We start from the raw sequence: 15,000 nt of genomic DNA on the forward strand, positions 1-15,000 counted from the left end.
GACAGCTAGAGCAAGGATAATAAAAACCTTCTTGTAGCTGGGTCCACACTAGAGCTTCCTAGATTTGTCCTTTCCACCAGAAAGTTACTGATACCAAAGAATTGTTTTTCGCTTTGCTTCCTGGGCCAGAGCTTCCAGGTCAGACCTTTAAGGAAACTGTCTGAATTTACTACAAGCCGCATAAAACTCTCCAGAAACACCAGGCTTGCAAAGAGAGAAGGGACCTCTAGGAGTCATTGATTTCTCTGTGTTCATTTGCTGCAAGGGTTAGAGTTTAACCAGCCAGGCTGTTTGGCTCCTTGACTGCTTTCTCCCCAGGTGTATAGTCTAGGAAGTAGGTGTTGGGCATGGCTGTCATTCGTCGGTAGCATTGCTCCCTCACAGTGAGTGGAAAGCCTGCTAATGTGAAGCTTTTTTCCCCCGTAGCACCCCAATAGATTTGATACTTTCTTCATAGTTGTCCAGATAACAGTGTGGCTACATTTGGGAAAGCTCTGGTCCAGGTGTGAATTGCTGTGCACAGGTAGATGCTTCAGATGGCTTGCATCTCAGGCTGCCTGGGGTGCTAAGCTGGCTGCCTTGAAACCCAGTCCCTCCCAGTGTACTGGGGCCTGCTCCCCATCCCAGTGAGACCTCTGGGAGTCCTTCTTTTAGTGTAGATAATCTCTGGCTCAGCTTATGGAACTGAAGCACATCCTGGTATCCCAGTCCAATTCCTGTAGGAGATTAGGAAGCTCACGCATCAGATGTCCTTCATTTGCTTGCTTCTCTCTCTACCCAGCTGGCTGGTGGGGCCGTGATGGCAGTGGGTGCCTGGACCCTAGCTGAGAAGAGTGACTACATCAGCCTGCTTTCCTCCAGCACATATTCGGCAACTGCTTATATTCTGGTGGTGGCTGGGGTGGTTGTGATGGTTACTGGCATCCTTGGTTGCTGTGCCACCTTCAAAGAGCGTCGGAATTTGCTAAGAGTGGTAAGTTTCACTTGGTTGTTCTGCTTGGGGGAGGATTCACCCCATTTTCTCTTGAAACATGCTGGGAGGGAGGGAAACATCTCGGTTGTGTTCTGCACCAACCTTATTTGTCCTAGAGCAAATACCACTAAGGCCTCCAGCTCCTAACAGCAGTACAGCCCTTGTCCTGGGGGACAGGTTCTGTTGCAGAGTATTTCCTTTCATCCACATAAAGAATGTGCTTACCACTGCATGGTTCAAAAGTACAAAGTATAGTTGTAATACTGGTATCTTGTGTAAGAATGTCTGTTTGAAACTATTCAAAACAAAATCTTGCGCCTTTTGTCTCTTCCTTCTTCCCTGCCCATCCCACATTCTCTTTTGGAAGACCCGTAGCAAAACTGTCTTTTAATGAAAGTACATTCAAGCCAAATTAACACACTTTTTCATTTGGCTGTCAAAAATCAGAACATTTCCAATGAGTATTTTCTTTAGTTGCAAAGAAAAAAAAAAGAGTTTTGCTTCCCCCAGAAAGCCGCACTATTTTGATAATGTGCTGCTGCTTTTACACCTCTTTCCCTGTGTTACTTCCTGAGCAAACTGCTTGCCCACCTACACCAAAGATTTTGACCAGCCCTAGGATTTTTATTCTGCTTCCTCCCTCTAAATCTCCCTTTAAATCTCAGCGTAGAAGCAGACCTTTTTAGTTTCGGGGCTACAGTGGTGAGCGCAGTGACTGAAATAACTATCAGTGGCTCTTTACTTTCACAGAGAAAAAGGTACTTCAGCAACTCTTGATCAGTTCCTTCCTTTGCAAGACCTCATTCACCTGACTGTCCTATTTCCCCTCTTTGGTTTGGATAGAGGAGCAGAAATAGGAGTCATGAGCAAGCTTGATGCTCGTACCACTGCTTTGAAGGCCTGGTAGTCCCTGCAAGAGGAAGCGTAGGGCCAAGAAGGGAGAATAAAACACAGAGGAGGACATAGTGAGTGCACTGCTAGAGCTTGTTCATTAGTCTCCTGATCTGTAGCAGTCCCTTTTGGCCTTGCTTCACTTACTCTCCATGCCGAAGAGATCTCCCTTTGTCTTTTTGCCTCAGCCAGAAGCTACAGATGAAAATCCGGTGGGGTTTCTTTTGTTATTCTACCACAGAAAACTAATAATTGTCTCTTGAGAACAAAAGGTCACTCTGTCTCCTTACACCATGCATCCTTTTGGAGTGGCTGGTTGTGACAGGCCTATTGTCTCTTCTTACTTGTGCTCTGCTTTGGCTGCTGGTGAGTAATCTGCACAAGAGCTAGGGCTGTGCTTGCCAGGGCTGGGTGAGCCTGGCTGGAGGCCTTTGCCAGCTCTGATCTCAGACAGTGATGTGACAGTTTCACAGTCAGTGCCTCGGGGTCTGTATCAGCCTTCCCCAGTTTCAGTCTGTACCAGAGGCCCACATAAATATGGAAGGGAACTCTGTAAGCAGCACTCTCTACTCTCTCCAGTGCCTTTTTGGTGCTTTTAAAAATCAATTACTGACAGCTTTGGGTGCTATTTGTAAAATGCCTATTTGGTTTTTTAGTTTGTTTTTCTGTTGAAGACTTGGGAAGCTGTGAATTTTTTTGCTGCCTTTCCACCTGAGTTTTATGGCCCCACTTCAAGGCTTTTCATAGTATTTAATTGCTCATCACTCACAGCTGTGCTACTTCTTTTTGTGTCATTGCTTATTTGCCTTCCTCTGTCCCTCCTTAGACAAGTCATGTGCTGAGGCATGGCAGTGAATGTGGAGTTTCTCTGGCTCCATGAGCAGGCATGGCAGTGGATCTGCAGCCTGGCTGGCTGTGATGCTGCAATCCAGTTCTTTACAAGCACACACACCACTATTATATTGTGCTTCAGTCAAGGTTGATGTTTTCATACACAAAAGTATGCAAGCAGGAGTCTTTGGGAAAGGACCCATCAAATAAAGACCTTGCACATAAAGAAAGAAGGTGGCTTTCTTCAGGCTTGGCCTCTCATGCTGCCACTTCTAGTTAGCTGCTACCTTGAATAGGGAGAAGGGAACACCCATCGGTTATGATTTCTGTTCTTGCTGCGTTTCAGCCTGAAGTCCTCCCACTGAAGTGAGATTGCTGACTTAGGAGTATAGGTGCTACATGTCTCTTCTTCAGGTAGCAGAAAGAGCACTCCAGAGAGTGATTTGGAAAGTAGATGGGTTGAACCATTCTTTGGGTTAATCAGAGAAAACAAATTAAAGCTTGGTGCTTCACTCAAACTCTTGAAGCTGGATGGAAGAAACCTGAACTGTGTAGATCTTTAAGGAGACACCAGATAGCCCTGACTCTGGCTGGGATCCAGACTAAGAGTGAATTTTGCCCAGAGCCCACCCAAGCATGTGTCCACTACAGGCCTTTGGGTGATCCCACATTTCTGACTTGTTCCACAGCCTCTCATGAAGTGAGTAGGGCATGTCCTTGCAGCTCCATGCCAGAGCAGGCCTACTCCTCCCAGAGCAGACCCCTAAGAAAGCCCTGCAACTCCTGATGAAGAGGAAGGGGAGCAGCCCTGTGCTCTGTATGTGTCCAGAGTGAAAGCTGCTGCTTCCCTATGTCAGCATGATATTTGGAAGTAGCCCTGAGGGAACGATGAGATGGAGATAAGGTTAATGATGCAGTGTATGAGCAGAGACAGGTTGGATTCATGGGTGGCAGATGCACTAACCTCCCTTACAAGGTTTCACAAGGGCCTTGTGACTCAAATTTGTTAAGGTCTGCTGGGTACATGTTTGTTTCTATCCACTCTAAGCCAGCACAATGAGCCGAGCTGTGGTGACACAACTCAGCTCTACCTGAATGCCCCTGACATGATGACACAGAGCAGGGAAAAATAAATAAAAGAAACTTTCCAGTTCATTGGTTGTCAGCATCCTGCCACCTTCCTGCCCCTTCCTTGCCAGAGGAATGATGTCAGAGCAGTTAGGGCATAACTAGGTCCCCACAAAAGCAAGCCAGCCTTTGTGTCAAGGCATTCTGATCCTTTCTTGCCCCCTTTCAACCTCCTGCGAGTGTGAGTGTTGGGACCAGCCTTCAGCTATCCCACACTCCGCTGGGTGACTCATTCCCCTGGGATGAATGGGTACCTTGTACAGGCATCTGCAGAGATGGTCAGTGTTTGGCTGCGGGGGAGAGTGTGGGCTTGGGAGTGAAAGCCTGAGATTGTGTGCTTAGATTAAAGCCCAGTCTGCAGATAAAACCCAGCTGTCCATCCTTAGCAGCTGCTGAATCCCAGCAGGGTGAAAGAGGAAGCCTGAGTGTTTGTGTCATTTTAGTCCTGCAAAGGGGCTTGGAAATACCTAGTAAAGGAGGATGCACAGGGGGAGCGTAACCCTTGTGCAACAGAAGGCATCTGTGCTGTGTAGGTCAGCTTGCTGTATCCAGGCCTTCGCTGTCCTTCTTTGTGCCGAGGAGAGACAATTTGATGTCCACTTACATTTGCAGGGATCTGTTTGCTTCATCCCTTGGGAACAGCTGTTTCCTAAAGTTGGGGTAAAACAGAAAATGGGAACTGTTCTGTTTGTTCTGTCCTGGGGAAGCCAGCTTTTACAGGGCCTTAGCATGAGGTTCTTGTTATGGCTGGAACTGGTGTCTCTTCAGCTTTATCTACAGAAAGATCAATTTAATACCAGTCATAAAACAGCCTGGATCTGTAAAGAAACTGTTCATTGTTGACCAGGAGCAAGGCAGGGGCTGTGTTTCAGGACAGGGGTTCTCCCTAAAAAGCTCTCTTTGACCCTAAGGAGGAAGTGCCACATCACCCTCTGTCTTCAGGCCTGCCCAGTCCTTGAAATCTGGCACACATGGTTTGGCTTTTCTTCCTGTTTGTGTGTAGGAACAATACTCCCAAACAGTTTTCTGTATTGTCCATTCGATTTTCCTTCTGGTAAGCAGGGTACATCACTCTTCATTTCACTGCCATTAAGCCCTTTTAAGAAATAGTCATTTTCTCCTCTTAGTTATCTAAGAACTCTTCTCACTTTGCTTTGAGATGCTGAACTTTTCCCCCTAGATCCTAGTTCAGCGGAGCATATAATCACAGTCCCGAGTATGCTAAAGTCCATCTGCTTCAATAGTGCCCTTCAGCCTGTGGTTGAGTCCCACAGAAGTCTGTGGGAACATAAATCTATGGTTTATGCTTGGGCTTGGCTGCTCTGCTATATCCTTGCTGAAATGGGACCTTTGTTGCTTTATCAAATCATCATTATAATATACATTGCTCCTTAATAAATTGGTGAAATGCCCTAAAAAGTGCCGAAACAAGCAAAAGTGTAATTTTTTTAAAACATATTGATGTCAGAATCAGATGTTTTCTATGATATTGAGTGTAGTCATCAGGTTTTCCAGCACCCACTTTCTTTTGTCTAGTGATCTTATCTCAGTTGCCGACACTTTTCCATTCCCTACATCCCTCTGGCTCTGTGAGTTAAACTTAACGTTTGCTGCTGCTTGTGTTCAGTTATCCTGTGGTGAGTTGTTTGTTGTTTTTTTAACCTCTGGGATTGCTCCTTTCCTAGCTGTTGAGGTCTTAATCCCAGCCCCTGCCTTTGAATACTGCTGCAGAAAAGCATCACTGAGGACAATCATGCATTTGACCAGTTAAGTAAAAGCTGGCTCTCAGCATCTCCTTACATCCTGTTCTAATGTTCTGCTTTTCCCATTATTTTACAGTACTTCATATTGTTGCTGTGCATCTTCCTCCTGGAGATCATTGCTGGAATCCTGGCCTATATCTACTACCAACAAGTGAGTGGACTTAGAGACTCAAATCAGGGATAGAAGACAGCTGGTTATCATCCCCTTTCTCGAGCCAGAATTGGGCTTGGAGGCTTGGGACCAAGGGTTTGGTTGTGGTTCACCTTTTCTCCTGTCTGTACTTACTCCCCTCCTCATACAGAAGACCTTGGATTGTTTACTGTTTTTGACAAAGTGGTGGTGGTTACTGTAGGGAGGCTGCTCAGCTCCTTCCTGTGGTTCACCTTTGTGTGCTGCTTTTCTGCAGAGCCTTATACAAGGCAATTTTTGGGGCTTTGTCAATCTAGGAACTCTCCTAAGGCCCTTCAAGGCATACTGCAAGCAACTGAAATTATGTTAGTGCCACTTAGTGTATTCGGGACATGTGAACAGTTCCTGCTGCATCTAGCAAGCAAGCTGCTGTACTTTTGAAGTGGCAAAGATAATGAATGGTCCAGCTGAGAGGTCCTTTCAGGTCAAGAAGTTTTTGAGAGCTTTACTTAGCAGCCCAGCTGAGGGGCTGGAGAACAGCACAGGCTCCCAGCAGCTGCAGTTCCAGCTTGGTACTTTTTGCAGTTGCAGAGACCAGAGACTTAAGTCATCACTTTGTTTTCAAAGGCCATTTAACCACCAAGGCACAGACAACCTGTAATGTCTGGAAACTGATTGGGAATGGTAATGACTTTCTAAAAAGCAGCCGGATCCCATCCTGATGGCTTCAGTGCCAGGATTCCTTGCTATTCCTTTTTGTCTTGGGCCTTCTGTGCTTGGCTTCACTATGATGGGCACTGGCAGTTTGTGAGGAGCCAAAGAACTGTGCTGGCTCTGGCCAGAAGGGATCGGTGATAGGAGTGTGCATACTTAACAGGGAAAGACCAATCCTGGCAGGCATGGTGAGAAAACAGGGTCCATCCATCCATCTGTGCAAAGTCATGAGGTTCATGTATGACAGTGGATGAAGATAAGCTGATCCTTAGGTTGAAATAAGGGACAACATATTTAGAGCTGTACCCTTGAGTGCTTTAGATCACTTGGGGGATCCCTGATCAATAGCTGCACTTCCCTTTGCTCTCTCGCTGATGAATCCCCCTGCTTTCCTAGTTGCAGGCTTCTTGCTCTGTTTGCCTCCATTTTTATTTCAGCCCTTGCTTTGGTGTCTAAGGCTTATGCATGTGTGTCTAAACTATTTCTTTTGTTATCTCTGTTCCATGCTGCAGTTCTTCCCCGTGAGCCCGCAGGTAACGGCTTTTCTCCCAAGTAATTCTGCTAATGGACTCTCCTCTTTATTTGCCTCTGCCTTCCAGCTGCTGAACCTTTTCCTTTCTTTTTATTACATTAAGTCCTTTGCACTTCTGTAGAGCTTCCCAGCCCAGGATCTCAAAGCATTTTGCAAATATTACTAAATGAAGCCTCATATCATCTCTGTGAGGTAGGTGTTGTCCCCATTTGACACATGGGGTTGGAAAAAACAGTGTTTCAAAGGGAGAATAAACTGCAGACTGTATTCTTCACAGTTCAGCATAACCAGATGCTTGACTTCTCATTTACTACTTTGTAGAATAAAAGGTACATAGGGAGGCTACACACCTGTTTCGTTCATTGACCCCATCTAAAATGCATGTTGATGTTGTTTATTGGTATAGGAAACTTAGGCACACTTCACAGGTGTTGGCCTAAAGCAGTATTGCTGTGTGAACCAGGATGACAAAAAAGATGTGGCTCTTTGGCACTTTTTGGCTGTCACCAGGATGGGTGAGAAGAATTCAGCTACATTAAAAGAGCCTACACAGGAATAAATGTCTGAATCCAGTCACTTGAACATCGCGGTGGTTTATGATGATGCTTTCAGAAATTTTGTACTTGCAAAATCAGACTTTGTCTCTCTTATCACGAAAGGCCTTGCAGTAGTTTTGCAATTGCACACTTGATTCCCTCCAGTAGCATCCTTTTTGATGCTGATACAAGAGCTATTCAGACTATGGGTTTTCAGTCCAGCGTGCCCAGGACTTCTTACTGCTCCTGGACAGAGTGATTCGGTTTTTAGTATTTTGTCACAGGCTTCAGAGGGAGAAGACTGCACGTGGTCTTCTGCACATAGGCATAGTCATATTTAAGGAGGCCGTTTTGTATTCTCTTTTGATGCAGGTATGTCTTGGCAATCTTACGTGTTCAAGGTTAAGAACCACATGGTGATGTGTAATGCAGGCTGAAATTTGGTCCTGGGGCACTTCCTTCCAGTTATTAAAATGGAGGCGTGATCTGTAATCACTTGGAAATAAGCCTGTCCAGTCCAACCTTGGAGGATGATCTTGGAGGAAGCTGTAGCTTCCACTAGGCTCTTTGCTTTCCTCTTGGAGCAAAGGCAACAAAATGTATGCAGGGCTCTGGATTGCTGTGAGGGGTGAGTTTGCCTTGTGGTTTTATCCCACTTCTCTCTTCCATTCAGCTGAGCATGGAACTGAAGCAAAATTTGAAGAACACCATGACCCAGAAGTACCGGAAGGAGGGAGAAGAGAGCGTTACCAGCGCAGTAGACAAACTGCAGCAGGAGGTAGGTATCTTTAGAAGCAGGGAGAATTAATTGCAGGGCTCAAAATCAAACACACAAAAGGCATTGTGGGCTCTTGACATCCAACATACAAGTGTTTCTTCTGTGTGCTGCTACTTCTGCTGCTCCCGATTCAAGACAAGGTTGGGTGGGTGGAAGGCCTGGGCCATGCAACTGGCAGAATTGCGTGGTGTGATCTCTGAATTCCATGCCCAGTAGCACTGGGGAAACAACATCTGAAATGCTCCCAGAGTGAACTGGAGCTACCAAGTCACTCTGACAGCTGTTTCTACTTCCCACTTCAAACCTTAGAGAAATTGCTGACATTTTTCATTAAGCTCCTCAGTACCCTAGAGAGCAAGATGTAATGAAAGAAGAGCATTCCTGCCACTGTTGCTCGTTTGCCTGGCTCAGGGGTGGTTCAGTTTAGGGCTGCACAATTCTGACAGGCTCTTCCACAGAAAGGGCCCTTGTGCACAGGCACTTTCAAAGCATGGGGCCTACTATACACATACTGCCATCGCAGGTGCATTTGTAATACTAACTGGTAATTAAACTTGCCCTGTTATCGCTGTTAACACTCTCCAGTCCAGTGGTTAAGAGCTGAGGCAGCTGCAGGTGTGCTCTGATCACAGTTCATCCCAGCAGTAACCAAAAGTCACAGCTGCTCAAAGATGGATGAAGCTGATATTTAGTGGCCACTTTGGGACTCTTTAAAAGTCACTAATTATAGTAGCCTAAAAAAAAAGCCCATGAAATAGCTGGAGTCTCTCTGTGAAGGAGGGTGAAGCCCAAGGCTTGGTGTGGGAGGCTGGAGGGAGAAGGAGGTTGCAGTGCTTAAAGCTCAGCCTTTGCTCTGTGTGCCTGCAGTTCAAGTGCTGTGGGAGCAACAACTATACAGACTGGGCTGACAGCCTGTGGATCAAATCTCCAGAGGCCAGTGGACGGAAAGTGCCAGACAGCTGCTGTAAGACGATAACCGACCTGTGTGGCCGGAGAGACCATCCTTCCAACATCTACAAGGAGGTAAGGAGCAAAAGGGCTTCAGACCCGCCCATCACAAAGTATGTAAAGGAGGTGGGCAGGGGGAGAGGGTGTTGGGTTATTGCTGCAAACTGTCAGCAGGCTTCAAAGTCAGTAGGATTCCCTAGAAAGCAGAGTTCATTTCTCTAGTTGAGTGTTCAGCCATCTGGGCTATATGTCAATATAGAGAAAAAGAATACGTTATATTTGCTGCTCCAGAGTATGCTGGTGATAGGGGGAAGTGGGAGAAGTTATCGATTCTGGCAAGAGACTTTGGATGTGAACCCTGCATTTGTCAGCTGCCTGTTGTTGGAATTACTCAGTGAGGTGCAAATACTTCTGGTCCTCGATTTGATATAACGGGATTTGACCTACAGCATGAAGAAACAGCATATGGGAAAGAAAGAGGGCCCCAGAGCAGGCAAATTAGGCCAGTTCCAGTGGGCTACAGTTTGAAAAGAAGTCTGGAGTTGAGGTAGAGGGGCTTGTCTGTCTGCTAGAAGAAGCAAATTGAATCCCAGGCTGGCTGAGTAGGCAAACATGTAGCTCTCAGACCATTTCTTCATCCACTTTGCATAAGGCTGGTGAAAATTCTTCCATTTATTTTGTCACCCTCCAGTCCTGTCACCTAGCTTTAAGTTGCTCACTCTCTATCGGGTAGCATAGATCTTTTTTCTGATCAGTGGAACCATCACCTTGGCTGGCTGTATTAAGCCTGGGGAGCAGCAATTTGAGCTTTTTCCTTGTTCCTGTCTCCCTGACAGTTAAGGGAGGCTGTGGATGAAGAAGTGGCGCCTTCAGAGCAGGTATTTCTTCTCACAGTCTGTGCTTTGAGCAAGACTCTGAAGAGGAGCGTGAATAACATTTGCATTAAGCTAAGCAACGAACAGCTAAAAGGAAACTAATCATCTGTCTTTGTGGAATGAATAGGGAGATGAAGTCCAGTCTTTCTGATCTACCAAAGCCCCTCTTATGTCCAGCTGCTTAGCTGGGTTTTGCTCTTCAGGAAGAAACCATAACATTTGTGTCTTCCAGACAAGACCCAGTGAGGAAGTGCAGAGAAGAGTCCAAGGGCTGATGAGGTGTTTCTGAGAGTGGAACCATTTGAGGGGAAGGGCTGGCAATTCCCATCCCCTTTCTGTGCTGCATGAAGCTGGAGGCAGCTGCCCAGCTGTCTTATTAAGAGAGGCCCTGTAGGCTGCCAAATGTATTGGGCTAGCTCTAGAAGAGAAGAAGCTGTGAGGGGAGGTTTGGATCCTCAGTCAGATGCTGCATATCATGATATGAGGTCTCAGTCAGAGTTTGGAAAGGATTTTAGTGGCTTTGGGGAAGAAAAACCTATAAAAGGGTCAGAGGAAGGAACAGGAGTAACTGTTTCATACCAGGACAGCTGGGGCTGGCTCTAAAGCCTAATGCTGGCATGGAAAAAGTGAGGCTTTTGCCATCCCTACCTGGAGGGTTGTGTGCTCCCTCTTTCCCTCTGCCTGCATGCATGGTAGGTGTATGTGTTCACTGTGAACTCCTGGGGCAGAAGGGCCCCCAGCACCCTTGGAGGGTAGCAGTAGTAAATTATGCAGTAAATCCCCCAGATGTTACCATGGAAAACCTCCCTCGATAGATTAGACAGTTTAGTTATTTAAAGGGCACTCTTCCAAAATTGAAACACAAAAAAACCAAAACCAAACAAAAAACCCAACAAACACAGAGAATGCTTTTACTGATTTATTTTTGCCTTATGACAACAAAAATGGGCCTGAAATAGGGAGGGAAAGCTCATGCTGCCAGCCGAGGATGTGCTTGCAGGGCAGAGGCAGGCAGAGGCTGGCTTTCCAGATTCACACTGAAATTAATTGCTGTCATAAATAGCAGTGGGAGGAATTTACTCTTCAAAGGCTCTTGCCATGTTAGAGTTCTTGGTACTGGATCCACTCAGCTGCATTTGCTTGGCCTTTTGGCCTGATGAGAGTAAATACCCTCTCTGGGCATGTGCTGGGCAGTGAGTGGGGGACCCTTTCTCATCATATCTCGGAGAAAAAATTACACGCTCCCTCTGTGTATTGTGAACAGTTCTGCATTTCTCCTGCCCAGCTAGCAGCTATCTTGGGTTTGTTCAACAGCTCCTGAGCCAGTAGGTCCAGAGCAATACAAAACATGATGCAGCTTTTCCAGTGATGTCAGGGAAAGAGCTTGCTCACAGATGGCTTTTTATAGCATTGCTTTCAAGGGTCCGTTTTGTCACCCATTGGATTAAAGTGAACAAGAGGTTAAAATCCAGCTGATTTTCCATGTCCCTCCTTTCACCCTGCAGAGCGGTTGCATTACCAAGCTGGAAAACTTCATTCAAGAGCATCTGAAAATTATTGGGGCAGTGGGGATCAGCATTGCTTGTGTGCAGGTAAAAAGGCTGAGTGGAGCTTTGGGGGTGCTGGGCAGAAGTTAAAGGAACCCCCAAGCTGAGGGATGGAAAAAAAATCAGAGATTTTAGGCTCTTCCCTGCCTGGCAAGGAGAAGTTGCCAAGAACTTCGGGACCCGAGGACTCACTGGCTCCAAAGCAAAAGCCTCTTCTACCGGTCTGTAAAATTTGCTTCTGATGACGGAGTGCAGCAAGCTGGGCATGGGGGAGACGCTTCTACTCCAGGGTTGTGGGAAAGGCAGTGCTGGCCATGGCAGGCGGCTTGGCAGCCTGAGGGAGACCTCTTGTGGGGATGTGCCGTGATTGCCCACGCAGCTGAAGAGCCAGTCTGGAGTTCCCTACTCTGCTCTTAAAATAATTAGGATTATTTTAAGTCGTCCAGAATTCCTCCCTTGGGTGTGTCATATTGAAGAATGGCACTGTGCGCCTGCAAAGGATTTGGGAGAGGATGATGAATAAAGGTGTAGGATATGGATGCCTCTCCCTCCCATTTTAGACGGCAGGGCACAGGATATACTTTTCTTCCAAATGCAGATGTCTCTGGGAGTTTCTCATCTTCCCCTTTGTTCTGGCAAGTAGCCACATTACACCCCAGAGAAGCTGCTGGTGATTAATTATGAGGATTAGCACAGATTATGTTCTCTCCTGCTATTTATTGCAAGCTGGAGCGTGGTATCCCCAGGCAGGAGCTAGCTGCTGGGTTCAGACTGTTAGTTTGCAAGCTCCAGTGCATCCATTCTGGTTTTTCATGCATTTCTCTCTTCTCTTTACACCCCGTAGATCTTTGGGATGATTTTCACCTGCTGCTTGTACAAGAGTTTAAAGTCAGAACCATATTAATAGCTGTGGGAACTCTGTTGCTCCCCCTCTGCCACTTCCCTTAGTGCCTGCCAACCTGACCGCTCTTCTCCACCACCACCACCACAGAAGTGTCTGTAACCTGCGGACTGGCTCTTGTAATTAAATGCCTTTCAAACCATGCAGCGCCTTACCTGCCCCTTTGGGGGAAAGTCACCCTCCTTGTTATGTAGAAGGCAGCTAGGAGTTCAGCTGGTCCTCTTCATTGTCAAGAAACAAGAGCTGTGGATCTTCTGCTAGAAGCTTTAGCGAAACAGTGCCTTGATATAACTATGAAGCAAGATTTATCCGGGGCCATTTCTCTTGAGGTTTTTCCTGAGCCAACATGAAGGTATCAGGATGCTATACAAGAACTGTGGTTTGCTCTCTGAGAAGTGGCTGAGCAGCACCAGGCATTGGCTGTGAGGACAGATGATGTTTCTGTGCTGAGCTGGAGCCAGAGCTGAGTGTCTCATACATGGAAGATTTCTCTCCCTCCTCCCAAGTGTGCACCGATGTCCTCAGCTGTTCTCCACCTGAGAAGATTCCTGCCTGGTTGCTTGGGGCAGGAGCTACTCTCCCTCCTGACTGGGAGCACAACTTGGTGCAGTTGAAATCTTGTCATGACTGGTGTTGTCAAGATGTGGGTGCCTTAGGATTTCTCAGCAATCCTTCCTCCTCTTTGTTGAAGCTTCCCCCAGCACAGTGCCATTAGGAGCCACAAGAGGCCTTTTGCCTCCTAGCGGTTCTGGAGCTAAGATGATGGACTACTGTCTAATTCTTTTGGGTCTGGTCTGTTTTACTGAGTGGCTTCCAGTGTGAGTGAGAGAACTTCTGTTTTCTCCTACCTATCCCCTGCTGACGTTTGGTGAAGAACTGGTCTGTTTCTGGAGCTGACTTATCTTGCTACCCTTTGGCCTGTTCAGTTAGTGGAAACACCTTCTCACATTTCTTAAATGTTGAGAGATGCCCTTGGCTTGATTTTTCTAATTAAAACTTCCAGGCTTGTCTCTCTTGTGTAGGAAATTAATATATACAAATGTTTCATCAGCCTCCAAAGAGCTCATTAATCAGCTGAGGGTTTTCTGGCTTTAATGAGATCTGGAAGCCCACTTGACTGGTTACTGCTGACAAGGTCAGGAGAGTTGGCATCAACCACTTGCCCCAGTGTACTTGGTAAATTGGTAGTGCTGGGTTAACTGTCTGTTAATAGATTTTAATTAATTATTCTCTCTGCATTGGGATTCTGGATACATACAGGACATAGACATCACCACTGCCATGGACTTGGTGCCATCATGATGCCAGCAGGATCTTAGCATGTCGCAAGATCTTGTGTGCCTCTTGTCTTGCTCTCACCTTCATTTTAACCCATGAAGCAGAAAGGGCTGTGGGGCTTTGGTTTTTCTAAGCAGTGAAGACAAGCCCTTTTATAAATGGCCTGGCCTTTTAGTGGTGCTGCTTAAGCCCTGACTCTCGGCAGTGGACAGCTAACATAAGCAAAATCATCCAGACCCCTAAAGGGTCTTGCAGTATTATGGGGTTTTTAGTTCACACAGCAGAAATCTTGGACTGACAGTAAAGGGTGACAAGCTAAAATTCAGAGCAGATCAATCTGAAACTCCCCCATCATCAGCTCCATGAAACAATCCTTAACTAATGCAGAAAGAGAGGTGGAAGAACTGATGTGTATCCTTGGTTCCACAGCAGAAGGAAAGAGGAGAAAGAAATCTAAATTATTGTGCGATGATCTAAAGGAGAAATCTCTAAATTATTTCATGTTTTATAATCAAGTTCCTGACAAGTATTGACTACTAACTAAGAGGAAACTATTGAGCATGTTGCTTGAGGCAATATTTTAGTTTCTTAAGCATATCTTCACAGCTGCCTTTGCCCATTCCCTTCACATACATTGTACAGGGTTGGGAGAGGCCAGGAAGAATGAGATATGAACAGTTATGTCGGCTTGTGTCCATTGAGTTGTTTCATACTTTTTCTCCGTGTAATAATATTCGTGGCTTTTTTTTTTTTCTAACCAGTTTATGTTGCTGGCCAATAGAAAAATAAAGCTTAAGATTCTGTACTTACTCTGTGTACCAAAAGTGAAGGGGTACTGTGGGCTGGGTGGGTTATATGGATTCCTCAGATCCTGGTCTGAAGGCCGAGGCTGAGAAGGAAGCTGGAGAGGAATCTTGTTTTGTGTCACTGATCTCGCCAGCCTGGTTACGCTGTGCTGCAGCAGGGTGCTGCAGACTGTGGCACCTTGAGAGCTGAAGTTGCAGAACCTCAGGTTACGAGGTACTACATGTCAGCCCTGGTCTGTGCATGGGGTGTGTGCTCCCAGCACTGCTCCAAAGTCTGTGGTACACCTACCTGCGCTCGCTGGCATGATTAGTGACCTCTCAGCTTTGTCACACAGGCTGTGCTTTCTCATCACGTGCAAAGCACTGAGA

General features: G+C 46.3%; 1 protein-coding gene across 3 annotated transcripts in view; it reads left to right on the plus strand.

Moving 5' to 3' along the window:
- The window catches only part of CD151 (CD151 molecule (Raph blood group)), a 35,300-nt gene extending 20,673 nt beyond the window's left edge, over positions 1-14,627 (plus strand). For 2 of the 3 annotated variants that reach the window (XM_030485376.2, XM_030485377.1), the window contains 7 exons: positions 782-973; positions 5,663-5,737; positions 6,943-6,963; positions 8,172-8,276; positions 9,144-9,299; positions 11,605-11,691; positions 12,491-14,242. In XM_030485376.2, coding sequence (XP_030341236.1) covers positions 782-973; positions 5,663-5,737; positions 6,943-6,963; positions 8,172-8,276; positions 9,144-9,299; positions 11,605-11,691; positions 12,491-12,550 — 696 coding nt within the window. In that variant the 3' untranslated portion in view covers positions 12,551-14,242. Of the gene's footprint in view, positions 1-781; positions 974-5,662; positions 5,738-6,942; positions 6,964-8,171; positions 8,277-9,143; positions 9,300-11,604; positions 11,692-12,490 lie in introns of all 3 variants that reach the window. The other variant, XM_030485378.1, reaches the window with a different exon arrangement.
- The last annotated feature ends 373 nt before the right edge of the window (positions 14,628-15,000 follow it).

This window comes from Strigops habroptila, chromosome 4 (genome assembly GCF_004027225.2).
Source record: "Strigops habroptila isolate Jane chromosome 4, bStrHab1.2.pri, whole genome shotgun sequence".
Lineage (NCBI taxonomy): Eukaryota > Metazoa > Chordata > Aves > Psittaciformes > Psittacidae > Strigops > Strigops habroptila.